Here is a 27,727-nt window from a genome sequence, read left to right as displayed (position 1 = left end):
TTCCATGGTGGCGGTTCCTTACTCCTGGGATCCGTTGAAGTCCCAAGCTAGCCTGAACACCGCACTCCCTCCCTGAACTGCTCAATGCTGAAAGCAGTGGGGGTTTCATAGACTTTGCAAAGATCTTTCACATTTTCTTTTCAGAATGTTTTGTAAAACACATTGTGGGGTGATGGCTGTCTTCCACCTCTTACCTTCCTGACTATTCCTAGAATAGAAACTTCCAGGTTTCTGAGAGGATACTTGAGGAAATTCAGGATACTTGCTACCTGAGCCTAGCTGAGAAGGTAGCCTAGCTGAGAAAATTGGCTTTACTGGTGCATTTACAAGTGCATTATTTGGAAATAATTTAGCTTGTAAGATGTTTCTTTGAAACTAGTACTATTTGACTGATTCCCACCCTTAGTTTGTTATCACAAACAGTTTTTGTTAATGTCCAAAATGCCAGTTCAGTACAAGTGGTGAAAGACAATGAACACATACTGTGGTCTCAGATATTTCAGTCTTAAGAGACTTCAGAAACAGGAACGTTTGAGCACTTCAAAACATTATGGTTTCACATCAAGATATTTAATAGCTTTAGCTATAAACTTAGATAGTTGAAACTACCACTGAGCATTAAGTGATTATTTTAAGTACCATGTGAATGCCAATAGTCTGGCTTAAAGGCAAGAAAAAAGCAGCTAGGAAAACACTGAACAATTACCCTAACTTTAGTTTCCAGAAAAATGTCAGCAAAATAATCAAAACAAATTAGTTGAACACCTTGGGGAAAAAGAAAAAAGGAAAAAAAAAAAAGAAAAAAAAAAAGAAAAAAGAAAAAGAAAAAAAAATTAGCTGATTTTCCAGCTGTTTGAAAGTGTTTCCTGTACAACTATTACTTAAGTTGTTTCACAGCTTATGCTGGCTGGCATACCTTGCAGTGATTTTTGTCTGCCTAATGCCTCTAGTGATAGGAGGACCAAACACTGCTTTCAATATTATATTTGCATCCAACACTCTTACTCTGATGATTGGCTTTCCTGCTTATAGATCTGGTTCAAAGGAGTTGCTGCAATCCAGGATAATCAACTTCGTCTACTCCTGAAATAAAACACCTCTCAAAAGAAAAGGTTTGGACTTTCAAAGGAGCTTAAGAGAATTAGACTCCCAAATCCTATTAGATTTCAATGCAGCTGGAAACCTAACTCTTTCCGAAAAAATCAAAGCCAAGAGGTCTAGACAGGCAGAAATCCTGCTGTTTCATGAAAATAAGGAGAATGAGAAAAAAAGACCAGCTCCAGTTATTCTTACATAGCAAGTAAATGCTTTTCTTTAAAAAGCAACCAACCAAACTTCATTTTATACCGACTTTTGCATATTCATCTTGCAATAACAGGAAGCCAATAGCTCATGATAATTTATTACATGGAATTAGCAAAAGAAATATGCTGAATTACAGCAAAAAAAGTACTTAAAGATCCAGTCAATATTACAGATTGACAGACATGTCATCTTTGTATTTATCACCTATTACATACAATAAATAAACCCTTCAACATTTTAACTTCAAAAATAAAGATGTTTATCTTATTTATTTGAAAGTGTATGGGAGCAAAAGAAGTGAACATAAAATCTCATTTATATTTACTTTCTATTTATGTTACCGATGGTTTTAGCTAACTGTTTCCTTCTGCAGCCTTTATTATTATTATTAAATACACACTTATACCAAGCAACAGCATCCTATAACCTTCCATGTAACCAAATTCAGCTACTTCACTCAGCCAAGGGTCATCTGTGCAATTGTTTAAGATGACATTTGCACTTCATGCCAGGTGCAAGGCTGCACCTCGAGTACTGTGTTCAGTTTTGGGCCCCTCACTACAAGAAGGACATGGAAGTGCTCGAGAGAGTCCAGAGAAGGGCGACGAGGCTGGTGAGGGGTCTGGAGAACAAGTCTTACGAGGAGCGGCTGAGGGAGCTGGGATTGTTCAGCCTGGAGAAGAGGAGGCTCAGGGGTGACCTTATCGCACTCTACAGGTACCTTAAAGGAGGCTGTAGCGAGGTGGGGGTTGGTCTTTTCTCCCGTGTGCCTGGTGACAGGACGAGGGGGAATGGGCTAAAGTTGCTCCAGGGGAGGTTTAGGTTGGATGTTAGGAAAAACTTCTTTACTGAAAGGGTTGTTAGGCATTGGAATGGGCTGCCCAGGGAAGTGGTTGAGTCACCATCCCTGGAGGTCCTTAAAAGACATTTAGATGTAGAGCTTAGTGATATGATTTAGTGAAGGACTTGTTAGTGTCAGAGGTTGGACTAGGTGATCTTGGAGGTCTCTTCCAACCTAGACGATTCTGTGATTCTGTGATTCATCATTCATACTGACTCAAAGGACAGTTCCCAGCATGTCACGGCAAATCTACCCAGGTATCACACAATGTAACTTGCAGTATTCAATTCCTTTTTCTCTGGAAAGAAATTTCCATTGACTTTGCATGCAACATTACTTTATTTCTTTAATTTCTGCCTTTTCCATGCTGGCAGAAAAAACAATTCTTTTCTGATCCTTATGAATTAGAAAAATGATTCTTCTGTGACTTTAACCCTTCATTGACTTGGCTGCTGAAATAGCCTTTAGGTTTCCTAGATATATAGCAATCCTGCAGTTACAGATTCCTAAGTTCTTCTTTTCGCAATGAGATTTACAGTTTAAAGATTTTGTTTTGTTTAATTTTTGCTGTACATGCCACACATGCCTCAGTGTACTAATCAACCACTAGAGAAAAGGAGCATGCCATCAGCTCACTGTACTGGAAGGGACCAAACTTAACAATAAAGGGCCCCAGTTCCATTTCAGTCAACCTCCTGTTCCTCACTGCAATCATACACCAAGGCAAGCAAACAAAATCAAGTATTTTCAGTTATGGTATTGACCTCCACTCAGGAATCTGAAAGATGGGAGCAAACTGAAATGGCAACAGGAAAAAATATGCCAAGACTAAGACTTCGTACTTGAGATTGAGTTCACCCTCGGGAAGCAGAGCTTTCAACTTGATATGAAGTCAAGCTGTGAGCCACCCAGAAGCAGATGCCCCCCCTGCCATGGACATGAAGTAGGCCTGAGATCCCATCACGCCTGAGGTCTACAGTTCAGTAATATCAGAGCACCACTCGAGTTTATCTTTAACTTAGAAATGTCTCAGTCAGCCAACAGTATGTTTAAATCTTTTCTTTTTCAACACTGAATACTTTCATTTCTCCTTACTTTGGCATACTAGTATCTTCTATTTTATCAGTCTTGTTGACTAGGGGTCATGCTTGATTTCTTTTTCCCCTTCCCCTCTCTTTATTAAGTACATGAACAAGTCCCGTCATCTTCCATAAAGCTTCAAAAATCCCCTTCTTCCTGTTCTGACAGCTTAGGCTTATCTGTAATCATTTTCCACTCGACCTAGCAGAATCACATCTTATCAGATCCTTTTGCATCAGACACGCAGATGCTAAATAATGTCTCATTTTACATATGCAGACAGTATTTCTGACCCTTCATTACACCCACTCTGTTGCACAATTCATTCCCTGACTACCTGGCTACTTTCCTATCGCTGTTTTGACTAAGACACAAAATTATGGCTTCCTTACAGCTTCCTACCCTCCTTTTTTTTTTTCTGAACTGTGTGAGTTAAGATTACCAGTATTTCTTAAAAATATATTCATCAATTCACCATCATATGCATTTTTTTCAGTTTCCTACTAAATACCACTCTGTGGTACAGGTAGAGAAGACAGTTTAGGGTATCTGTGACATTCACATGAGGCTACTAAACACAACAAAAGCTCTACAAGAGCCTTATGTCCTTCTGCAAAGGCAGCCAAAAGCATGTAGGGTGTATAAAAGAGATATTGGAAAACTAAGTTCATGCAACCAAGTTCCTTACAAGGGTGAAATACTAAGTACACTCTCAGGAACTCATGCCCTCCATCATTTCATTTCTGCTTTCACCTTCTCCATGGTAGATCCACACTTGTCTGAAATTTAACCATTGGCCTGAAGACCTCAAAGCTATCGCCTTCCTCATCTGTCTTCTCTTTAAATCACAAAGTACACCACCGAGCTTCTAAGCATGTGCCAAGAAAGTTAATTTTCAAGTTTGATCCACTTCCCTCCAATACCTTAAAACCCTCACTTTGAGCCATAGGCTTACCAATCCCTCAGACACGATGCTGTTGTTAAGAAGTAAGGAACAGTCCTTATTTATTTCAAAAGCAGTGAGCAGAGATCTCTGGACAGATTTAAGGTTAGTGATAGAGTTAAGGCACCTGTCTGACGGGAGACTAAGAAAAAGTATGCAAGCACCTTAAGAGCATATCTCTGGATTAGATTCAATAGGCTTTCCTTATTATATTTAGATAAATAAATAAATAAATAAATAAAAAGTGTTAGGTGCAGATTAGTTGTCTCCTTGAAAGGAGAATGCTATCACTTTAGCACTTAAGCCTACCAGGTAAGTGCAAATAGTTTTCATCCTCTCTGTTCATCACCTTCAAACACACCCCTGTTTTCCAATTCTAGTCCTTCTGTAGGACTCTGCCTTCATCTCAGTGACAATTTTCTTTCCAGTATGTTAGCCAAACTGCCTGTACCTCTGTGAACAAAGAACGGTGCCTGTAAAGAAAGCAGGCTGCCTTCAGAGGATGGACAGATACTGTGTTAGATCAGTCTGAATCAGTAACGTACAGACCCTCAGCTATGGGCAGAGAAATCTGTCATCTTGCAAAACATCTGCTAGCAAAACATCTTGGTATCTCTCCAGATACGAAGGGACTTTAAGGGGCTGGTGCAGATTAAACCCTTCCTTTCTCTTCTAAGGGAAGAGGGGGATGGTACCAAGCCGAACCTAAAAATGCTTTAGGATTTTTAGAGCTATGTAAATCCAGTACGCTGGCAGGGCCCGGACAGCAGACCTCTCTGCTTCTGGTGTGATGCCTCTCTGTGCCAAAGCAGAGGGCTGAAAACAAAGGCTATGCAGAGTCAGGAGCACACAGAGGAAGCACACAAATGAGCGTTGGGGGCAGGAACCCATGGGAGTGGGTTTAGTGGGAGCCAGGGAATTATAGGGGAGTGCCGCTCACGCGTTAACCAGGGCGTTACATAAAGCACGGCTGCCGTCCTTCACATAAAACACAACATGGCAAAACAGCACCGTGACCCTGAAAGAGACACTAAAGAACAATTAAAAACACAGTGCATAGCTGAAATACCAACGGGATTTACAAACATACCCTGCAACAGCGAGCCGTTGTGCAAACACTCGCCACACTGTAGGCTCACGTCAATATTTTAGGTTGCTTCTTACTTAGGGGAAACAAGAAACTGAACCACCAGCGCTTTCGTTGGGCACAGACAGACAGAAGTACGTGGTTTGGACACGCGTGGCTTGCAGCCCACGGGGGAACCCTCCACCGCAGTTCGCGGAGGGCCACCGGAGGCTGCTGCGGTTTAACGGGACTTGCCCGCTGGCCTTATCGGCCGAGGGGCCGCGGGGTGTGCTCCAGGGCGATACACCGAGCCCCGGGGGATGCCCGCCCCCGGGCAGAGGAGGCCGGCACACTCGCAGGAGTCGCAGCAGCGGCCCCGCAGCGCTGCCCCCCTGCCCCGGGACCCCCGGGGCCGCCCGCCGGGGGAGGAGCCGCCGCCGAGCGGGGCCGGTCCCCGGCGCTCCTGCCCCTGAGGAGAGCAACGGGACGGCGGCCTCGCCTCAGCCCGGCGGGGCGCCGGTGCGGGGCGGGAAGAGCTGAGGGCCCGCGGGAGGGAAGCGGCCACTTACCCGCCGAGCCTCCGGCGGCGATTTGGTGAGAGGCCTCCTGAAGAAAGCCCGCGGGCTGCCGAGCCATGTTGAGCCGCGGGGCGGGCACGGGCGGCCGGAGAGCGGCTGCCGAGCCGGGGCCGAGATGGCGCGGGGCGGGAGGGGGCAGAGCCGGGGGGAGGCGGGGGCCGCCGTTATCGCCGGGGGGGCCGCGGTTATCGGCGGGGGGACCGCGGCGGGGCAGGGCAGGGCCGAGCCCCGCGCTGCGGCCTTCGGCAGCCCGCGGGTGGAGGGCAGGGCTGGGCTCGCAGCTCCTGCTGGTGGCGGCCGGGATCGGGCTCTCCACCCGCTGCCAGCCCGGAGAGCGGAGCAGCAGGCGCCGGCATCCCCCGCGCTGGGGCGGCGGTCGTGTCCTGTCAGGGGACTGACGGGGAAGGTCTGTCACCACACACCTTGGGCTTTCGCTCCCCTTTTGGGGCTTTACAGCACACGCTTCTTGCAGTCCTGCTCTCAACACGGCGAACGCCCACAAATTCCCCTGTGCTCTACTTCCAGGAAGGATCAGGGGTGCCATTTGGTTCACCCACCGTCTTTCAGAAACATACTGTACTTTGAAAACCTTTGGACTTTGGTTCTAGCTCTTCAGTGTTCATTGGACCCAGGTCTTTTAAGTGGCTATTACAGGTCTTATGTGGACCCATTGGTCCCTCTTGGTAAAGTAAACATGCCATAGGCTCCAGCATTGGGACACAATCAGTCCTGGTTTTGACAGTCCCCAGCATTATTCTTGCTTAGGCCAACCAGCGCTTTTCCAGAAGATGCCAGGGAACAACAAGGGGATGACGTGGGCCAAAGGCTCTTCTGCAGAGGTTGTGTGGAAGAGGCTATGCAACGGAAGGGGAAGACAGGCTACCTGTATGGATGTGGAGCACCCAAGGACATCTAGTCTCAGGGCAGAGATACATTATATTGAGTGCCAGATTCATAACAGCATTTAGGTTAATAAACTACAGCTTACACACTTAATCAGCAACTCAATACCTAAATGCTTTTATGGATTTGGAGCCTCCAAAAGCAGATGCAGTATCACAGGTCTTTTCCTTTTCCTGTTGTATCACTGACCCTGTTCCACTAGTCAAACCCCTGGGTTGCCAACATCTAGCAGTAAATATTTTTCTTATGACTCCAGTTTCTGTCTTCTCCCTAACTGAGTACTAGTGTGGTTTCCAGCATTCTTCTCCATTTCCTCTTTTTGCACATATCTCACAGCCTCTAATACTGCTGATTCTTATTAACTCAAGCAAAGCCTTATCTGAGCTCAAGGTTGCTCCTTTTCTAACAGTGAGAGGATACTTACTTACAAGCATGATTATGTTGGTTTTGGGAAGAAAGCAGGGCTACTGTTGATTTCAAAGTTATTAGTGTTAAGAAGATGGATTTTAAGGGAATGGCTCTTGAATAAAGTTCTTGACTGCTTGTTTAACCAATCACCTAAATAATTGGGGATATTTATTTATTTATTTGCTTTCTTGCTGACAGACCTACAGTGTTAACACAGACAAGGATATCAATTCTGAGTGAGAAATCCTTCACAAGATCTTCAAAGTGATTCCGAATACTGTTCGTGATCTTGGACATCTTGAAGAAGAACTAGGAGATTAGATTTGCTGGTACTTCTTCAGAAGAGAAGGAAAAGAAAGGTAGTTTTTACATCGTTATGTTTTAACTTTTCTCACCTAGAGAACAAACAAAACAGATTACTGTTACCTTACAAGGGCATCAGTTTATACTAGTCTCTTAAAAGCATAGATAATTTGTAACTAGTTGCATATATTTAGTCCTGCAGCACAGCTACTAAAGGCAAATGTTGGTACACAGTTTTTTTGTAGTCCTTATGATTCATATTAAGCTAGGTCTGTTTAATATATTCAAACAGTATTTTTACACACTCTATTCATGCCTGAGATAGGTATTTAACTACAGTCTGCAGTCTGCATATATTTTAGATTAGGAAGAGTGAGGCTTCCAGACGTTCACTTAAAGACTGAGCCAGTGACTTTAAGGTAAAGTCCTTGGCACTGTGAATCCTGGGCACCCCAGAGGCATAGTACTAAAGTCGTCATTTCATGGCCCATACTCAAGGAATATATGTATCATAGCAGAGCTGAAGAGGATAGATACTGGTTTTCCTTACCTTCCATTCCTGGAAAGGTTCTTTAAAGGTACAAGAGAGATTTGGCTTTGTTTTAATAATACTACATCTTTTCCTCAAGTAAGAGGGGAAAAACTGAATAAAAAATCCATTGTTAAGAAAGGCATGCATAATTACGATAAAAGTGAAAATGGAAATACCTACAGTTGATAGATACGGGAGATAGCATTCCAGCATTCTAGTGGCTAGAATTCAAGTAATCAGAGATGAACTAGTAAAAGAGGAAATTAAGTAAAAGACAAAATGTATTTTAGATTGAGATTAAAATACCAGTATCTATTTCATAAAGGCAGAAAGCAGTACAGGCAGAGACAATTTCATATAGTGTTGTGAGAGAGTTCTCAAGTCACAGCTCTCTAGATTGGCTGGATGGAAATACAAAGGTTACTGCTAGACTGCGACAGAGAATCTAGAAATAAATGAAGCAAAATAATGAAAGCCTGTTAGAAACAGGATTTACGTCATTTAACTGTCTACTTTATTCACTGAGAAATAACCTTTTTTTTCAAACACAAACCAAAAGGCTATGATTTGTACAATGAGGAATATTTTGAGAAGGAAGGATTCTTCAAAAACCTGCAGGTGGGTTTTGTGCATAACGTTTTGAAACTGCAGTACTTTCATTGTCCTCAGTCACCTTTCTGAGAATCATTGGTCAAACCTTTCCAAACACATTTTCCTGTTTTGAGAACAAATTACAGGCACCTTAGTATTTGGAAGTCAAAGCTTTTTAAACGTGTTTTGGAAAAGTATTTTCATGAAGTCTGTTCATGAAGTATTGTTCTGATATGTTAGCTTGCAGAGTGTGCAGGTTTTGTGAAGTGGCTAGAGATTCCAAGGTTGAAATGGAATGTAGGCTTTGATAATTCAGAGCAAAGATAAGAGAAAAGCAAAGTTTTTTATTGCTAAAGTGTGAGAACATAGAAAATATACACAGAATTGTTAATAAAGTGATAAAATACTGAGTCTGTAACCATAAAATGGAATAATAGGTCTACTATTCAGGTATATAATTTGTATGCATCAGCAAATAAACAGTAACTTGAATTCTTTGATATATGTAAGAGCAGAGTGAGGATTGCTGTGGGAATACAGAATAACTCCCTAAAATTAATAAATTCCTAATGTGCTGACCTTTAAGTAATTAAAATCTCAACTTCAATGTTTCATTAACATTTGCATTAGTTCCCTTGGTTTTCCTCTTTGAGACTGCTGCTCAATAAATATAGCAAGATCATCAGGTCTCCGGTGTTCTGTATCATCAAAAAACAGATGCCAAAACATCACTGCTTTTTTGTTCCAGGGACATAGATCTCACTGTGCAATGCTCCCTACGATACAAACAGCAAATCTAGTATTATGGTGGACTTTCTGTAGTAGTTCAATGGTAAAGAGAATTTGGAGTTGATCAGATGGTGAAGAAACTCTTTAGTTACATTTGTTTTCTGCACAAGGTGTCACTGCAACAAAAAGGTTTACATTAAAAAATAAATTGCTTAGAATAGTGTAAAAAATGTTCAGAACGCTTGTAATTTTCATAGAGATGCATTGACAGAATAACATAACATCCTTAGAAAATAAATTCTGCTATTAGGAAACTAGTAAATCTGACTCAGAGTCTTCAGAAAAACAAATCTATTCACCCCAACACCATTAAATTCTCTTGCTGAAAGTCTCTCATATATTGCACATTTCCCTCCCTACTCTCCCTCCAATCGAAGAGAAGCGTTCCCATTGTGCGGGTTTCCTAAAGCACTTCCAGACTTAATCCCATTTTCACATGGCCTCTTCCCAAGCCGCTACATGTGGATCCACACTATCCTCAATAGCCTTGGCGGTGTGTTCCTCTCCGTGTGCGCCCACCGCGTGCATTATCGGTAAGAAATACCGCTTCTAGCCCACCTGGGCAGCACTCCAGCGCCAAGCCCACCAAGAAGACAACGACTTCTCTCGGTGCATGGCCAGCAGGGGCTGGGAGAGACGCCAGCTCCCACGTTCCCGTCACGGGGAATCAGGCAGCAGGCTCCCGGCCCACCACAGCACCCCGCTGTTCTCCTTGCGCCGCCTCTCCCGCCCGCAGGGCGGCACCGGCCGCTTCTTGCCCTGCCCGAGCCCGAGCCCGAGCCAGTCCCCACGCCTGGGCCGTACCGTGCCCCGCCCGCGGCCCTTTCGGCTACTGCGCGGCTCCCGAGGGTGGCGCGCTCGGCTCGTGCTCGGCGTTCCTCCTCCTCCTCCTCCTCCTCCTCCTCCTCCTCTTCCTCCTCCTCCTCCTCCTCCTCCTCCCGGCCCGCCCGCCCGCTCCGGGGCTTTGTTGTGGAGGCTGCGGCGCCGGGAGCGGGCCCGCGGGGGAGGAGCGCGCAGGTAACGGGCCGGCGGGGCGCTTCCTTCGTCGGCCGCTCGCGTTGGAACCCGGCCCCTCACCCGGAGCCGCGCCGTGCCCCGGGGGCTGCCCGCAGCGAGCTGCCCGCAGCGCCTCCCCGCCGCCTGGCGGCTCGGCTCGCCTCCTCGCCTCCCCCGCCGGGCCGCTGCCGCTGCTTCGGGGGCCGTGGAGCCCGGAGCAGCCCCCGGCGAGGCGGTGGCTCCGTCAGCCTCCCCTCCGCCCCCCTGAGGGCCTTCGACTCACCCCGTCCGGCTCCGAACCGGAGAAGTCGGGCAGCGAGTTGCCCGCTTTGGGGTGCTGGGCTTGGGGTTTCGATTGGTGTCACTGCAGTGAGGAGGGGGGACACGGGCAGGCTGGCCTCTGCACGGAGGAAGGGCAGCCGGTGGCAAGGTTATTCGGAGGCTACGAAGTGAAACCTTTCCCAAACAAGTTCAGCAGGTCAAAGCTGGATCTGTAAAGTCAGGTGAGAACAGGATGTGGAGGGTGCTCAGACCAGTACTGCATTACAGAGAGGGAAAAAAAGCCACATACATCAAAAATGCCAAAGTAAAGTTTGCAGCCTGTGCTTTTGTTTTAAACATATATGACTTAAAAAGCGTCTTTGAGAAGTTCTAATGAATTTTAAACCTTAGCTTCTAGGACAAGTAAGTTTCATACAAACCTGCTTTCTTGATGCTGTTGTAAAGGTCAGTTTCGTTTGAGGGGAAACCAACAATGCTTTTTCAGTGTGAGCAGTTCAGAGAAAAGACATCCATTCTGTCTGAGTACCCTGAGGCCTGTTTTATCTGCGACAGCACACATCTCCGTGCTGCCTGCGGAGCAGCCCTGCTGGCATCCAGAAGTAGCTCCAGGGGGTTGAGGTGGTTGGAGCTGGTTGCTGTTGGAGGTTGCTGGCCCTTCATTTGGGAATGCCAAGTGCTTTGCAGCAGCTGTGTGTCTTTTGTAATACTTCTGCAAGCTGTAGCTACGGTTAGAACAGTCTTATATTAACCATGCTTTAGGCATGGAAGAAAAACCACTTAGCCACTGCAGAGCTGCTGCTTCTGTCTCAGGCAATTCCAGAAACGGGAATTGTGGAGGTTGTGAGGCCTGTAGTTATTAGGACACTGTGATACACCCACCTTCTGTCCGTCCTTGAGCATCTGTTCTTGGCCCACCATGTTACTCTGGGAATATACAACCTTGTTTCAATCCCAAACCACCATTTTTATATTCTTTGCTTGCCTAAATATACTATGGCACTGACTTATTTTTTTCTAAAACTTCACAAAATATCTAAAACTAGGTCCTAACTGTTAAGGTAAACATGCTGGGTTAAGTGACAACTCTGTTTCTGTTTTGGTTTTGTTTGCTTTGCAAAATGTAGTCATTCACAACAAAGTCCTTCAGCTGTTAAGCAATGTGTGAAAATGAGCTATATATGGAGGAGGTACCACGGGCATGGTGGCTAGGGGCTCTTTTGCCCATCACTGGTGAAGGGATCAGTGCTAATTTCATTCTCTTGAAAGTGACCAGCTGAGGAGAAGTTACTACAGTACTAGTTGCAGTATAGATAGTGGGTGGAGGGGCTGGGCATTAAAATCAATGTACAGAAGTTATGAAGGGACAGCTGCTGCTGTAGGTTTGGGGAAGGAGGCGGAGTTGGGATGCAGCAGTGACTGCACAGCTTCATGTAACAGAGTGATAACGTTACTGGGGAGATGACATCCCGCCCTAGAACTTTGCTTCCTGGTAAATTTGCCTGCGGAGGCAACATCTGGGAGCAGAATATCCATTTACCCTTTTAGCCATTTCTTCACTAGTTTTAGATGTTTTGTCTCATTTTCTTTGAAATGCCTGGACTGATGGGGCTCAGTCCAAACTAGTAGATCTCGTGGTCAGAAAGGTTGTATAATCTCATATATTTAATAAATGATTACTTATTATATGCATTTCTCTATATCCTTTTTGAGGTTACTGCATGTTTTCATATAATGATATCAAAAGTTCTTTATAGCCTTTTTCTGATTTCCATTACAGTCTGTAATGGGAGCTACTTTCTCTCCCATAGTAGTGGGTAGCAAATGAATTTTTAAAAGAACTGTCACCAGTTTTCATGTGAGAACTAATTAGACTTCATTGTGGGTTTTTCGTTGGTTGGTTGTTTTTTTCTTGATTCACCTCATTTCCCTTTTAATCATTAGTTTACCCTGTTTGGAAAAGGAAGTGTTGCTCTTGTTCTTTGCATTCTGTTCTTCTATGTCCCTGCTTTTTAGAAATCATTCTGCATTGTGCTAAATTAGAAATACATGATTATGGTGTTACCTGATTTTCTTGACCATGAAGAAATAAAACAATTGTATCAGGCTTACTATGTATCTTGCAGCTAGGCAAACCCAATGCATTATATTACCTGCAGTTACAGGAGTATAGTGTTGACATTCTGTAGCCCAGATCTAGCTTTTTACATTTTGTGGAATTTTTAGTTTTTTAGGGTCTCTAGGTTGGTAGAAATGTAAGGAAATTTTCAGACCTTGCTGGAAGGGGTTATAGGAGGAGGGAAGAATGTTTTTTGGTAATTCTTTGCGGAAAGAATCATTAAATTATTAACTGATCACTAGAATTGGAAGAAGGAAGATACATGTGAGCTGCAGGTGAAGGGCAATAGATGTTTTAAAGCTTACTTAAAGAAAGAAACAAAAACTTTCTGGGGTGCAGTCTATTAATTTCTCTGCATAGTAATGTTGCAGCTGGCAGATATTCCTGAAAGTATGAGTTCTGGCATTTGCCCTTACCTTTTAAAGGGGAACGGCTTTTAAGGAGTAACAGAAGCAGTATTGGACCCCTACCTGCAGAAGGGGTTTTTGTTTGTTTGTTTGCTTTTAATTTCTCAAATGGAATTACTTCAATCTTCCTTATATGAGATTTGGAACAGCTATTACTTATCTGTCCCAAGCACAAGTAACAGAAATATGATCACTTAAATTGCATGCTATTGGATATCTATCGCAGTGCATCATTACTGTGTATGGGGTTCCTCTGTTTGTTACTGAGCATCAACTCCATGTGAAAACAGCTTGCCGTATTTACTCTGCACCATTATACTTGGATGAGCCTTGTTAAAATTATTTGCAGATTTGTCTTGTTTTTCAAAGGGATAAAATCGTGTTGGTTCAGATAGTAATTTTGCCAGTTAATTCTTTTGAAAGATTTTTCTTTGATTTTGAAAGCTAGCGCTGTAGCACCATGACTTATGCTGACCTTTATGTTGACCACCAGAATACCCGTGCAGCTTGTTTTCTTTTTTGTTTTTGTTTACCAGTGCTTTTCTGATATAGGGCTGTGAGAAGAGTGATGGGGTGAGGTGTCTTGCAGGAAACTGTCTCTCTGTTTGCTGTGAGTTGGGTGCAATGCATGTGCACAGGATCAATTGCAGGCACGCTTCTGTGGGATGTGGAGGCAAGGGGAGGAAAGACCAAGTAGGGTCCCTGAGTGGCCATGTAGCCTATCCTCACAAGAAAATCCAGCAGCTGGCTTCCTCTTATGTGTGATCCAAGCTTGCATGTAATGCATCAGTAACATAATGTTCAAACATCAAAAATAAAAACAAGTCAACCTGTAGGCAAGCAATTATGCCTTCCCCTGTTTAGGCAATTTAAAAAAGAAAGCAGTCCTATATATCACTTTGAAAGTGTCAGCTGAATGCTGTACTTACCTGTGTAAGTTTTTAGCCCATGAGAATAATGAGATCCCTCTACAGTCAGGGTGCAACTGATGCTGTTGGTATGCATCAGCCTGTTGGGCAGCCCTACAACAAAAAGAAGGGACTCCTCTAATGATATCCAAGACAGAAGTACTTGTAGGGCACTGTTATCAGTTTGTAGGGCATTATCTTTTTTTGTTTCTTCTTTTTTCCTTTAAGTTTAACACTTTAAAGGAAAAAGGCAGGCAGAATATGAGCAGAATCAGTGTTTGCTGAAATTTATTCTAGAAATTAATGTTGACAAAAGCATATAATTCTGCTGGCAACTTTTTGTATAGATAAAACTGTCAATACATATGTGGCTCTCAGTTTTAACAGGGAATAAAATACACAAGACTGGTTCATCACGTTATATTTTCCTTATTCGAAAGAAGTCAGCATCTATGATATCATTTTGCTATAGTATCACTTTCTGGTTAGCAAATCAAGGAACAGATCCAACTTGCCTGCAAGTGAATGGCAAAACTTCTGCCAGTCACAGTGGCATGGGATTATGCTCTAGGTTTGGAAGAAGTAATTGGTAATGACTTCAGCTCCCGAAGGGCATTAATTTTTGCACCATGAAATCCATAGTAAATTGAGTTAAGGAGATCCACATAACATGCTGGTAGACAAATGTTATCCTTTCTGTCCTTTTATGTAAATCTGTTGAAGACGGAATTTGATCTTTAAGTTACACATTCATTTAAGTAGTAATATTCCAGCCAGCTATGCTCTAATTTAAATGTTAAGTGTGAAATAAATTAGAAAGATCTAATCTGCTTCAGGAAGGTAGTGTTAGGACAGAGAAGGATTAAAATGTTTGGTTACTGGTGAGTTGTTGGGAAGAAGGTGGTGGCATCTCCTGTCAGAATTCATGGAATGAGAACATAGTCGTGTGTGAATCCCAATCGTTCTGGGAATGCTGTAGTATTCCCACTGCAAAAGAATTTAATGCAGCATCATAGACTATTGTACTTGAAGTAAATACTATATTTTAATGGTCTTTTAAGACTGTATAGATCCAGTAATGTATGTTGATTTGTACTTTCTAAATATAAATGTCCACTTGTAAAGAGAGTGCTGAAGAATTGCTTCGTGGTTGTGTGTGTGTATGAATTCTGCTTTTTGGGACCAAACCCAAAGCTTCTGTCATTAGTTGTGAATTTAACAAATGGTACTAAGCTTAGATTCACTTTGCAAAAAGGATTAGGGCTTTCTGAAGCATGGCAGTTGATATGTATAGAAATGAGAAGGGAAAAGTGTTTTATTTATTTATTTATTTATTGGCAGAGCACAACTAAAAATATTATTGTATCTTGTTTCAGTTTTTAATACACAAGTTAAATATGTTTATAAATATTTGTATTATGAACACTGATTCTTGTTTTGAATGATCTAGGTTTGTTACCTCTGGGAGTAATTAGTTCTGCTTTAGCCTTCTTTCTTGATGCTATTTCCAAATATATATATTCGTTCCCCCTCTCTTTGTTAATTCCAATGTATTAGTGGGTGGGAAAGTGAAATCATTCTTGATGCTTACATATTACATCTGACAGTAAATAAAATACCAGTTTAAACTATGTTTGTTTGTTTGTTTTTCTATCAGTGCAGCATAGGTGTAGAAGCTGAATTGACTGGTAAAAAGGCAAGCCAACTTACCAAGAAAAATGGTAACTCAGCTGACACAGAGTGTAGTTCGAGAACGGAGAATACTAACTGAGTATAATTAGAAAATTATTCTAAGACATTGTAGTGGTCATTTCAATGCCATTGTTAGCAATTGTGCAAAAATAAATATTTTCTAAGTATTCATTTCTCTCAATAATGGTATTTGTGGGTAGAAATATGATATGTAGTTACATATTTTATTAAGTGATCAGTTAGTCCTACATAAGAGACATTAGATGATGAAATGTGAAGAAGATGTATATCCTAATGCAGTGTCCTGTCATTTATGCTTGTTGTTGCATAAATTATACCCATCCTATAATAAAGCTATTAGTATTGTTTTAGGTATTATTTGTTTTTGTCAAGTACAGTTCTTAATTTCTAATTTTTTTGGTTTGCAGTTGGACTTGCTTTAGGATTCAGTTTCTCAATGCGTTGTCATTGTGACTCATTCAAGTAAATAAAGTTTCAGGTTCTGTAGGATTTTGCAAGGTTAGGTGCTTGGTAGGTGAGAATGGGGTAACTTGGTCATGTAAATTTTTAGATACAAATGTGAGAAACAAAGTATTCTTAATCATAGTAAGCTATAGTGTGTTTGTGTGTATCTGTGCAGGGATACAGGCAGATTTTCAATTTTCCATTGTATCAGAACATTAGGATGTGGCTTCCCTGTCGAAAGAGTTTTGCTATAAGCACTGTAGGAATCATTTGCTCCTTGGTACCTTCCTTGTAATGAGGAAATTAGAAATTAGAAAATTAGAATGAGGAAAAAAAATTAGAATGAGGAAAATTAGAAATTAGAAATGCCTCTAATGAGGCATTAGAAAAAAGCCACCACAACTTGAAGATCTGATGAATATTTTCTGCTGACTCTTAAAATGATGCAAATGTTGTAGGATTTAAAGTGACCTTAAACACTAAACAACTTTAAAATGTGTGTGTGTGTTTTTTTCTTTAACCCATTGGAGTTATGCAGCTTTTTATTTGAGGCACACGTTCCTAGTTTTTGTAGGGCAGCTTTTTCTGTTGTTTTGCTGAGGAGAAAAAAAAAGGAAAGGGAAGGCAAGAAACATCTTATGGATAAGGTAACTGAAAAATCGCTTTTTCCCATGTTTTTGTCGTGGACAGAAAATTATATTTGGAAACTTATTCAGTTGAGCCACAAGAGCAGAATTAATATGCTGATTACCAGAAACACTGTCTTTGTGTTTCCTTACCTTGTCCTCCGTGAGATCTTTTGGTTCCTTCTCCCTGCCCTGGTGAGGTGGCAGCTGTTGGTAGTGTGCTCTAAACAGGGAGCAGCTTTGTCAAGCCATATTTTGTCTTCAGATAGCTTGAAGGAAAAAAGTTTCCCTGATAGCCCTTGACACCAAGGGAGTATTATTCTGGAGAGTGGCAAGGAAAGGCTGCTTTCTTCAGTGCTTTGGCCAGCAGCAGGAAGACTGAGCAGAGCTTTTCATGTGTTCTTCAGTATTTCTGAGAACCCTAAAGGTCTGGTGCCTTTAGACAGCATAAGCATTTGGCAGTTCTCCTTTGACTGCTTTACCTCGGGCTGATGTGGTATAGATAGTGGCAGTAGGAGGCGTTTTCTCTCTTCTGAAAAAAAAAACAGCTAGATCCTGGAAAATTCAGGAAGTATAATTCTAAAGCATTTGTTAGAATATTCTTTTTCAGTGAAGGCAAGCTTTGTTTTCTTTTTGTGGCATAATTGTGCAGTGCTTGTTTTTACTTTTAATTATGATGGGGCAACAGAGTTATTTATACAAGTAGAGTGCCAGCTGACAATATGGATTTTCTGTGAAGATATCATTCTTAAACATAAATAAATCTGAAATCCCAAATGTGAGAGACCATTCAGCCAGAATCTCAGCATTTTCTGTATGTCATCCAGTAACAACGACAAAGAAAAAGTCTCTGTACTTAGGCCACTGTAAAAACAGCACAAATGTACTTTTGTCTCCTGGGCAGGTGATAGAAATGCTAGCAAATTACACAGTTCCACTTGGACAGTAGTTGATATTTTTACATATTTTTGAAGTGTATTACCTCCTTGATAGAACTACAAAAATGTTTCCTAATACTGAATGTCTTTATTCCAAATATCACTAGGTGAATGATACAGGTGGAATCAAGGACATTCAGTTACTCAGTAATCAAAGTAGGACAGTTAATGGCAGATACTAATAAATATCTACATTTACATATGCTAATCAACTTTTTTACACTTTTTCTATTTTGCTTCTAGTTGTTAGGATACCATGAGCTTGCTGTCAGGGAAAACAGTTTAAGATAGAATAAAAATGAGTCTTGAGGTAGTTAAATACCTCAGTTCACTTGACCTGTATCTGAAGAAAAACAAACAGTTATTAATAAATCTGTATTTGTCTATCTGTTCGTAATGGTATTTATTTTAATTAGACCACAGGAATCCTGAACTTAAACTTTTCTCTTTTCACCTGATTACATATGATGAAAAAGGATGTGGTTCCACACCTATATCCTCGACTGATGTCATTGTTCCTTAAGGAGGCAGCAGCAACTCCATAGTTGTATTCAGTTACATTTTAAAAATGAATTTTGATTAAAATCTTAGTTTAGCAAATGAAAATCCACCTTTAAGAACTAAATTTTGTTTTTCCCTCAAGTTCCAAAAAAAAAAAAAAAGAGGCAAAGAAGCATTCTGTTCTCTTTCTGCAATGCTTGCAGCTATCTTCTACCCGAGTTCACTGTAGGAGGTTTGTCCATTAGTGTCTTCAACTATCTTTTTAGAGGGACAAACTAAATTGGGAAAATACGGCCCCAGGTAGGGCTGTGTGAATTCACTGGTGTCTTTGTTCACTGTATCTCCCTGCCCATAGTGCCTGGGTTTTATTACTTCCTGCTCTGTTCGTGCCTTCTTGCTGCAATGATCTCTTGGTTGTTTCCAGGTGTTCCTGGCTAAAGTCATGCTATCTCTTCCTGCAGAGGTGTACAAAGAGATGTACTATGAGCGATATAAGTATTTCCATGATTCTGTTACCCTGACTTCATTGTTCTTTTGCCTCCTACAGTACTCAGCCCCAGTTATCTGGCTTAAACTTGGTGTTGAGTAGGGGACAGGATGCTCAAAGAAAAAGGCAGGGGGGAAGTTGTGGAACCCACTGCCCTTTTCTTGTGCCGTCTCTTTTCTTGCACCAAGTCTTAAGTTAGCTGCTGATCTTCCTAGGCATGCCTTGGAGAAGAGAATTGTTGTGCCTGGTCAGCCATTTGTTGGCCTTGCCACCTGGGTGTGATCACCAGTTGGGTGTGTTTGCTAATTTCTCAGCTGTTCCTTTCCAATCCCTGTAGTAAGCCTGTTCAGAAGTAGATCAGGAGTGTAGAGGTGTGTGTTGCTTCGTGTGGAAAAATAAGGGTTTTTTAGGACAGTTTTCAAGCCATATTTTACAAATCCTAAAGGATAATAGAAGACTTCATATACATACGCCTCTCCCTACTCAGCAGGTGTGTGCGCATGCATTTGGCTGACAGTCTTCTGCTGAACCAGGACTGAATACCTGGACTTCCTTAGCAAATAGAGGCATAAGCTAGTGGGTGGGAAGCTTGCTGCTTGCCGTGCAGTGCCAGCAGCCAGGAGATGGAGCCTGTGCCCCCAGTGGGCCTGGCGTGGGCTACACTCATAGAGTCTGCAGGCGGAGATCTGCACCTGGCCCTGTGGCTGCGCCTGCCCTGCTGCACCTAGGGTGTGACAGGGGGGGTCTAATTAAACATCCAGTATGAGATTTGAGTGCCTAGTTTCATAGTTGCTTTTTTTTTTTCTTGCTAATGCTAACTACTAATCCCATTGAAACTATGTGTTTGAGCACTGAGAACTGTTGAGCAGCACAGTGCATAAATTCAAAATCAGCAGTAGCTTATCCTGCAAATTCCACGTTTGGCGTGGTGTGTCAGCATCCCTGCATTGTGGCACGTGGCTCAACAAGTCGATGGAGTGGATGTGGTTTGTTCACATCTGTGTGAGCTGTTTGGAAAACTGTTAAGAATATGCAAGTTGCAAACAACTTCTTTAGAAATAAATTTACCAGGTGCAGTCTTGTAGGTAGACCGGTTACTACTCTAGTGTGAGAACAGTTGCTAAGTAATAAGGCGCTAATTTTACTTGAAAATGTGAGTTACAGGTCTTAACTTTAAAGGGACAGAGCAGGATAATATATTAGAGGTAATAAGAGGTAGTAAGTTTTTTGTTGTGGTGAGGTTTTTGTTTGTTTGTTTGTTTTTGTTTTTACTGCCAATGTGTATGTACTTCAAAGATCTGCCAGATCTGTCCTGTGATTGTAAAAGGTACACACTTTGTGTAACATGTACCTCGCATTTCTTATTTGAAATTCTAAATGACTTATGTTTACAGTTCAAAACAATGGAAAGGGTGTGGGTCCCCAGGGCTCCTGCTCTGACTAATAATTCTCTGCAGTCACACTCCTGTACAGTACCTTATAGCACAACAAGGAAGTAAGATCATTCTCAAAGACTGCAGATTTGTCTGATGACCATATGATTGATTACTAGGCTAAGTTGCAAGTAGAAATAATCTTTGGAAATGTGTTTCTCTGTGCTGGATATTATGAATGTGAAACCTGCATTCAGACATTAGGGAATGGGGTTAAAAGTGAGATGAAATTATGAAGGCACTTGCCAGAAATAAATTATTGAGTTAGAATTCTGCTGAAATGGTATAATTTGGTTTGCTTTATTTGTTTTGATGGTTAATAGTCACTTACTTATGGTTTGCAAAAATGAAATCATGGGTTTTCTTTAAGATGGCACATTAACGAATTGCAATACAGCACTGAAGGATGGGTCGTGTCTGGAGCTCACTCTCCCAAAGTGCAACCAAATGTGTTTGTTAGACATTTAGTTGAAATTGCTTCCTAATTTCTCTTTGTGTCTGCCATCAATAAATGCTGGCAAAAGTAGAGACAATTAGAAAGTAGTCTTATTCAAGCATTAGTCTTTTCTAAAGCACTTTAAGTTTTTAAAATATCACTTATTTTTCAGCCCACTGCATGTAGTTGTCACCTTATCAGACCATTGTGATAATATGTGCGACAAGTTCTGAAGTCTGTCCGTAAAACAGATCAGTGATGTGTTTTTAAGAGGAATTTAAAAAAAAAACACAAAACTGAAAACAAACAAACAACCCAACAAAACACAGAAGAGTTTGAATTGGGATTAAATGTTGTTACAAGCTAGCAGTTTTGAGGAGATCAGATTGTGGCAGACATCTGGGCAAAACACTTAGAAAATATTGACAAACCCCAAGCTAACCCCTATTGCTAACAAAGCAATTAGAATTCAGCCTCTGAAAGTGATCTTGGAGTACAGGCTTTCATTTTTGGTGGAGATAGAAGGTGCAGGTGAAAGTCCAAGTAGACAAGAGATTAGGCAGAATAGTGTCATCTCAGCCACCTTCCTCCTGAACAGAAAAACAAAATAGTTCGTGCAAATAGTGCATGGTGCAAAACATCAGAAGTCCGAGTGTCCAGAGCTATCTGTTATCCTTCTTCAAATATCAAAATATGCAAACATGATGACGAGAATGATGGTACCTTTAGTTATGAGGATATTGCCCTGGACAATATGATGGTAGAAGCAAAAATCACCTACCTGAAGCCCAGTGGAAAGTGTATCATTTGGATAGCCCAAGTGCAAAAAAAGTGTGGTGCCAGGCAGGAATATTATCTAAAAAAAGCAAGCTGTAGAACATAAAGATTTGGTTTGTGTTTATATAATAATCTTACTGCCATCAAGGGAAGGATTACTAAGTTTTAGCTCATGTTCTTGCTAAAAGAGTGTGGGGTTTTTTTTGGTTTTTGTTTTTGTTTTTGGAGAGGGAGGGGACTTTTTCAGGAAAAGTCTGTTGATAAAAATTTCCATGAAATACAAGTTAGAGCTGAGAAAACAAATGGTCCAGAAAGTGACATTACAACAAACGTTTGCCCTTAGAAGCAAAAGAAGAGCTTAATAATCTTCTATGAAACGTGAAATGAGTGATAGAGTCAACAGGATAGGTTTGCTGCTCATTAAAAGGTGGGGAAGAAAAGACAAGCCTTCATTAAACTTGTTGGCCTTAAAATGTTTTTAAAGTAAAAATTAAAAAAAAAAAGTTTTGCACCTGCCAGTGTATAGAGATCATGAAAAGATGACTGATAGCAAATGGTTTTCTACACTTGATGCATCGGTAGAATTTGGCAGTTGCCCTCAACCAAGTGAAGACCCACATCTGTGTGTGTTCAGCTTTCCTTATGTATCAGCACATGCTTCTTTTGAGAGCCATTTAGATTTTATGTAGTGCCTGAAGCATTTAGCAGAGGAATACAACAAATGTTTAGTAGCAGATCTTGAAGTCTGAAGGGAGGATGACAAACATGTAGAACTAGCAGTTGTGGGAAGCTCTGGGAAGATGCAGGGCTTCTTGGGTCTGGTTTCATCTCTTTTGATCTGAAAGATCTCAGGTGGTAACTGAAACACGGTAATTCCAAATGATGGTATGGGCAGAAGTAATAGAGTTTTCTCCTAACAGTAAAGGGTACCACAAAGAGCTATTGAAGATCGCCTGTAACATAATGAGATTTCCCTACTACAGTTTTTCTGTTAACAGGTTACATTCAGTGGGGAACAAGGTTTTAGGCACTGAGCCCTTTAAACAACTCATGCGAAACAAGAAATCATAACATAGAGCAGGGACTTCAAATCCTCTGTATTTATCAGGTGTGATACAGAAACTGATTGGAAGGGGCCTGTTGGTCTTCTAAGGTCTGAATGGTTTCCGAATGCAAATGGGGGGAAACGGAACACTTTGACAACTGCAGTCTTGCATGGAAAACTAATTTGCATGAGGTCATTGAGCTTTTTATAGCTTAAATTTGCATCTTAGCGGTAGGAAAGGCCAAAGTTTTAATGCCTGGAGTTCAGTGTTCATTCAGAGGCATAAGCTTGCTAGATCTAATGCAAAGCATCTCACAAAATGCTAATTTTTCTGTTTGTAAGCATATACCCAATGTATTTTACTATCTGGCTGATGCTTGGAAACAGATTTCCTGCTGGACTAATTACCCCTAATTGTGGGCTAATTACCACTATTTATGGTACTTTTGTGTAGCAATAAAGGAAACTAGCAGGAGAAACTGGTCTAATACTGACATTTAAGAGATAAACAACATAGACTATACTGTTCTTGTGTAGTACAAAATTTTAGTTGATATATGATTCAGGAAGCTAAGAGGGAAATTCAACCAATAGCTAAAATATTTTAAATTGTATGCATTGGTGATAGCCTTTTCTGAAAGCTGAATGGCTTTGGTGGTGATTTTATTCTTATTTCCCTTTGGAAGTGGATTGTGTGAGCTGGGGAGTTGTGCTTGCTTCCCTATTTAGCTTTGTAAATGTTGTGCTGTTCAAACTGACATTACTACTTATCCAGCAGTGATCAGTTTTCCTATTTCTTTGTATCTAAGACACAGATTCCAGGTGGGTGTCACAAAACCCCTTTTTCCTTTTTTTTCTTGTTTGTAGAATAGATTTGAATCATTATTTCTAGAAGGAGATGGTGATTCATTCCAGTAATTCATACAGGAATGATTTACAGTCTGATACAGGAAGGATGTTCATATTTGAGCCTAGATCTTACCAAAGTTTTTTATGCTAGTATCTTTTCTTAAATAGCGTCAATTGCCTCCGAAAGATTTTTAACGTATTTTACACTGTTTATATGTGTGTCTATTTATATATATTTAAAGTAATTAAAATATGTATGTATTAGGATTTTTAACTGTTTGGTTTTTAGGGTCTGGCCAGCTTAAAATTAGAGCTAGTGTTCTTTATCTCTAGTTATCTGCTGCAATACAGCTTTACTGAAGGACTTCTGTTGATCAATTTTTCATAACTTGAAAAAGCTGTAGGAGAACCCCTGTACCTATTTTCATATAAAATCATAACATGAAAAAAATAGTACAGGAATGTTTTTCTGAATCAATTAAGAATGTACTGCATTGTCTTGATACCAGATAAACAATTTGATACTCATATAGAGAGTTTCATATACATAAATAGGACTTAGATAAACTGCTTTAATCACTTATTTGCTCATATCTCCTGATTTTATAGTTAACTTGGGAAGTAAGAATAATCATTTTTGTTGTATGCTTTTGTGGACTGGATGTAAATTAATCGCAGAAGTACAGTGTCAGCATGAATTAATTATGTAAGTAAGCCAAATGGCTATTTCATTATTTTATTTAAATGGCAATAGCTTGAGAAGATCTTTTGTCTTAATAGATTAGCCAGAATTCATATGAAAAAGTCTTAGTATGTTTAAGGTAATGGAAAAAAAATCACTTTCAGTACATCCTAGCAGAGATCCTGTTTAAAACAGATGACAGCCTGTCACATTCAGTAGCATATCAGTCATCAGATTTATTCTAATTCCTTAAGCTGAACATTTCATTCAAGCCTGTAGATTGTCTTGTCAAGCTACGAAAAGCTTCATAGCTTTCCTGTCAAGCATATAGTTGCAGCAGCAGTTCACAAATAAATGCTAAGCTGCAAAAATGTTGTTTATTTTCTTTAACCTTTTAGTCAGTTAACTCTGGTGTTCTTCGTGTTATTTTCTCCACGTGTTTATTGCAAGGTATTTGAGGTACTACTTCCTAAGCATGCCTCATCCTGACCATAGCCACTTCTGACCAAGGGCCACTCGTTTTGCCATGTGTCATTTTTGCTCATAGCGGTCTAGACCACCATGGTTATGACATTCCTGCTTTAATCACAAAGGCCCAGTGAGCAGCTTCGTTTGCTGCAAACGTGAAGGAATTCCACTGCTAGTGTGCAGGAGGCACAGGGGGAACCAGTCCTGCCTTGTGCAGGGCAACTCTGCTGGTGGAGATCTGCCCTGTATGGAAAATTACAATTTTGTTATCAGCCCGTATAGCTATGTCATTCCCACTTCATCAAAACGTCTTTGGGCTTTTTTCTTAATGCTTTACTGGGCATGTTTGTGCACATGGGACATAGCTGAATTGGGCTTCTTGCTTTTCTTTTAGATCTGCTGCCTTTGAGAACAGAAATTTTTCATGTCACGTTTTTTTGTTGGTTTCTTGTTTGACCTTCTCTTCTTCTGAGCCTTTTACTTTGCTTAAAAGAAAGCTTCTGTGTAAACTGTAGCACTTACATACAAAGTACTTGAGCCTGTGCAGTAGTGAGAACTTGGCTTGAGACACAGTTGACTTTCTTTGACATCAACGTGCGTATGTCTAAGAGCAGTAAAACACTGGGGTGGTTAGTGGAAGTAATGCTAATTAATGCTTGTGCTAAAAAAGCAAACAAAACAAAAACTAAACTACTAAGTTGGTGCATTTATATAATTTATATTTAAGTCCAAAAAATTGCTCGGTGAAGTGAGTTTTCAAGTATCACTGAAAAGCACATCTGAGTTAGACTAATGGCTAATATTAAATTGCTAATGCTATGGCATTGAGTGTAAAGTTGTGACTGCCCTTTTACAGGGAAAAAAACTTCCTTGCTTACCTTTTTCAGCAATAATAAAAATCTAAGCTGAGTGTTAATAATTGTCCAGAACCACCAAATTCAGATTTCTACTCTACTTTCTACTGTTCTTCACTGGAGCTTGGGATTTCTTCTAATATGTGTTTTTTTCTGTCATTTGCACACAGTGCTACATTTTCTTCCCTAATCAGGTGTTTTTCTTTGTCATAAAATCCTGCTTTTTTATATATTTATATATATTTTAAATATTTTGATTTGCTGAATGGCAAATATATTCTTTTAGCTGGCTTATTTCTTGAACAGGTATTCTGGAAGACAGAGTGTACTTGTCTAAAAATCAGCTGTGGGGTTGAAGCCCTAGATAAAATCAAAGCCTGAGTATAAAAAAAAAAAAAGTTAAAATGTCAAGATAATGAAAAGTCAGAAAATAAATGATACCTATTGCTAATTTTGACTTTTATTCAAACAGAAATATGTAGCATAGACAAAACCTGGTTACAGAGAGATAAATTAGAATTTTACACAAGCATAATTGGTTTTTTTTGTATTTTACATTTATTTATAAGATGAAGGCTTGGAATTCTCAGTATAAATCACAGTATGGTCCTAATGAATGCCAAGGTCAGTAGATGGAAACCTTTTCACTTGCAAAATGCATTTCTACTGTGGAAAATATCAGTTGAATAAAGTGAAACTGATAAGCACCACCTTTCTTACTATGGATTCTTCACTTGCTTTATAATGTTAGAGATCTGGATATTTTTGGTTTTCAAAGGAGTAAATATGTATTAACTCTCTCACTATCCTCCCATATGTTACCTGTAGCCAAATTAACATCTTATTAATTAATATAAAACTTCCTTAAATTTTTGGCCAAGAATGGAACTGTTGTTGAAATATCGCTGAGAAATTAGATTGGCCCTGTAAAAGCAGACTTGTATGTACTGAAGATGTGGTTGATGGGATCCAAATGATGCATAGATGTTAGAGCCCACATTTTAAGAATGATGAAAAGTGGTAAGAAATAGACTTCTCAAGGTATCTCCTACTTCACAAAAATGGTTAACTAGACCTGACAGGTTATATTGTCAAGCTGGATATTTTAAAGAAGTGTTGGCTTTCAAGATGTCTTGATCAACTGCCCTTGTTATGTAGAAATAGTCATTTGTACATCTGTTACTGGTTATAGACTCCAGGTTTTATGGGCTCCTGTTGAAGTACCACTGTCCCCGAGGTCAGTGATTTGCTGCTGTTCCTTGTGTTAAGTCATATCAGAGGGTTGTGGCAATGGGTAAGTGACTCAGCAGCCCAAGAGTGCTGATCTGATGTTGTTGAACAATTCCTCTAGGTAAGTCTTGGGACTACAAATGGTCTTTTGTGTTCTTCAAAGCTCTAATTTGTGAGGTTCTAACTTGTTCCATTTCGTCAAAGGAAGGGGCTCTGTGAAGGAATCAGAATCTCTGTCTGATCAGGATCTTTGTTGGATAGACTTCAAGGTTTTGTGTGCCATCCGGTTTAACGAGCATGAAACTGTAGTATGGCACAGGTCAGCAGCTTTAATTTGCTGGGCTGATAACCAGATCGTTGAGGTCTGCTTCTCAGTGTGACTGGACATTCTTTCTAAATAGCGAAGGTTGATGAAACTGCAGAAGGACTGATAAGGAAATGCAGCTCCCTGTGAGATCAGACTCGCTTTACTTTTTGATAGAATGGGATTTCTTTGGGGATCATAATGAGCCCATTTCTTATGCTAACACTGTTAAAAGGACAGTAGTGTACCCAGTTGACTAGTTTGTTTATGGCACCCTAAAGGTACGAAAGAATAGAACACCCATGAAGGATTCCTTTAATCATAAATGTTATGGATAAGTGTGTAACGGTTGCTTCAAGAGACTCTTTTGTCTTGGGATATACATACAGCCATCCAGTTAAGGGTGCTTAAGTTAGTTTCCTATGCTAGGTAGTGTAAAAGTATGGCAATGTAATCATGGCTGGGAGCAAAATTTAGGTTTTTGCTTTGAGGACTCAGAATTTGATGGTAGCAAAAATAAACATGGTTGTGGAGTGTAACACTTTTTCTCACACTGTACTGAAGGTGACTACTGTGCAGGTGTACAAGGTAACTCTAATTAAAACAGTTTCCCCTTGAAATGTAATTTTGTTCCTCCTCTTCACTATCCAGTGGTAGACTAATATTTGTCTCCAGAATGTTTTTCCAGGATCTGAAGTGGAATTACAGTATCTGAAGGTTACTAAATATTAGGCAAAATTTATAATTCTCTTCATAGTTTAAAAGTATCTTTCATATTTCAAAAACCCTCCTGGATGTAAAATTCTTTTGGCAAACATTCACTGTCTTGCACTTATGAGAGAAAACTTACTAAAAATAGCATATGCTGTTATCATACTGAGGTTCCCCACTG

General features: G+C 40.6%; 2 protein-coding genes across 8 annotated transcripts in view; one reads left to right on the top strand and one right to left on the bottom strand.

The window, feature by feature from the left end:
* SLC25A21 (solute carrier family 25 member 21) overlaps window positions 1–6,357 on the bottom strand; it is a 252,422-nt gene extending 246,065 nt beyond the window's left edge. The window contains exon 1 of the mRNA XM_040557950.1: window positions 5,805–6,357. Within this exon, the coding sequence (XP_040413884.1) occupies window positions 5,805–6,357 (553 nt within the window). The remainder of the gene's footprint in view (window positions 1–5,804) is intronic.
* The window catches only part of MIPOL1 (mirror-image polydactyly 1), a 194,842-nt gene continuing 171,585 nt past the window's right edge, over window positions 4,471–27,727 (top strand). The window contains exons 1-2 of one of the 7 annotated variants that reach the window (XM_040558627.1): window positions 4,471–5,829; window positions 7,323–7,483. Coding sequence is in view for 3 of the 7 variants with exons in the window: in XM_040558624.1 (XP_040414558.1) it covers window positions 23,942–24,003 (62 nt within the window). In the remaining 4 variants the exon portion in view is untranslated. Of the gene's footprint in view, window positions 5,830–7,322; window positions 7,484–10,147; window positions 10,357–10,502; window positions 10,839–23,071; window positions 23,271–23,906; window positions 24,004–27,727 lie in introns of those variants that run through there. The other 6 variants (XM_040558624.1, XM_040558630.1, XM_040558629.1 and 3 more) reach the window with 6 other exon arrangements.

This window comes from Cygnus olor, chromosome 5, assembly GCF_009769625.2.
Source record: "Cygnus olor isolate bCygOlo1 chromosome 5, bCygOlo1.pri.v2, whole genome shotgun sequence".
NCBI lineage: Eukaryota > Metazoa > Chordata > Aves > Anseriformes > Anatidae > Cygnus > Cygnus olor.
Note: the sequence above shows the minus strand (reverse complement) of the source record. Positions and strands in the feature narration are given on the sequence as shown.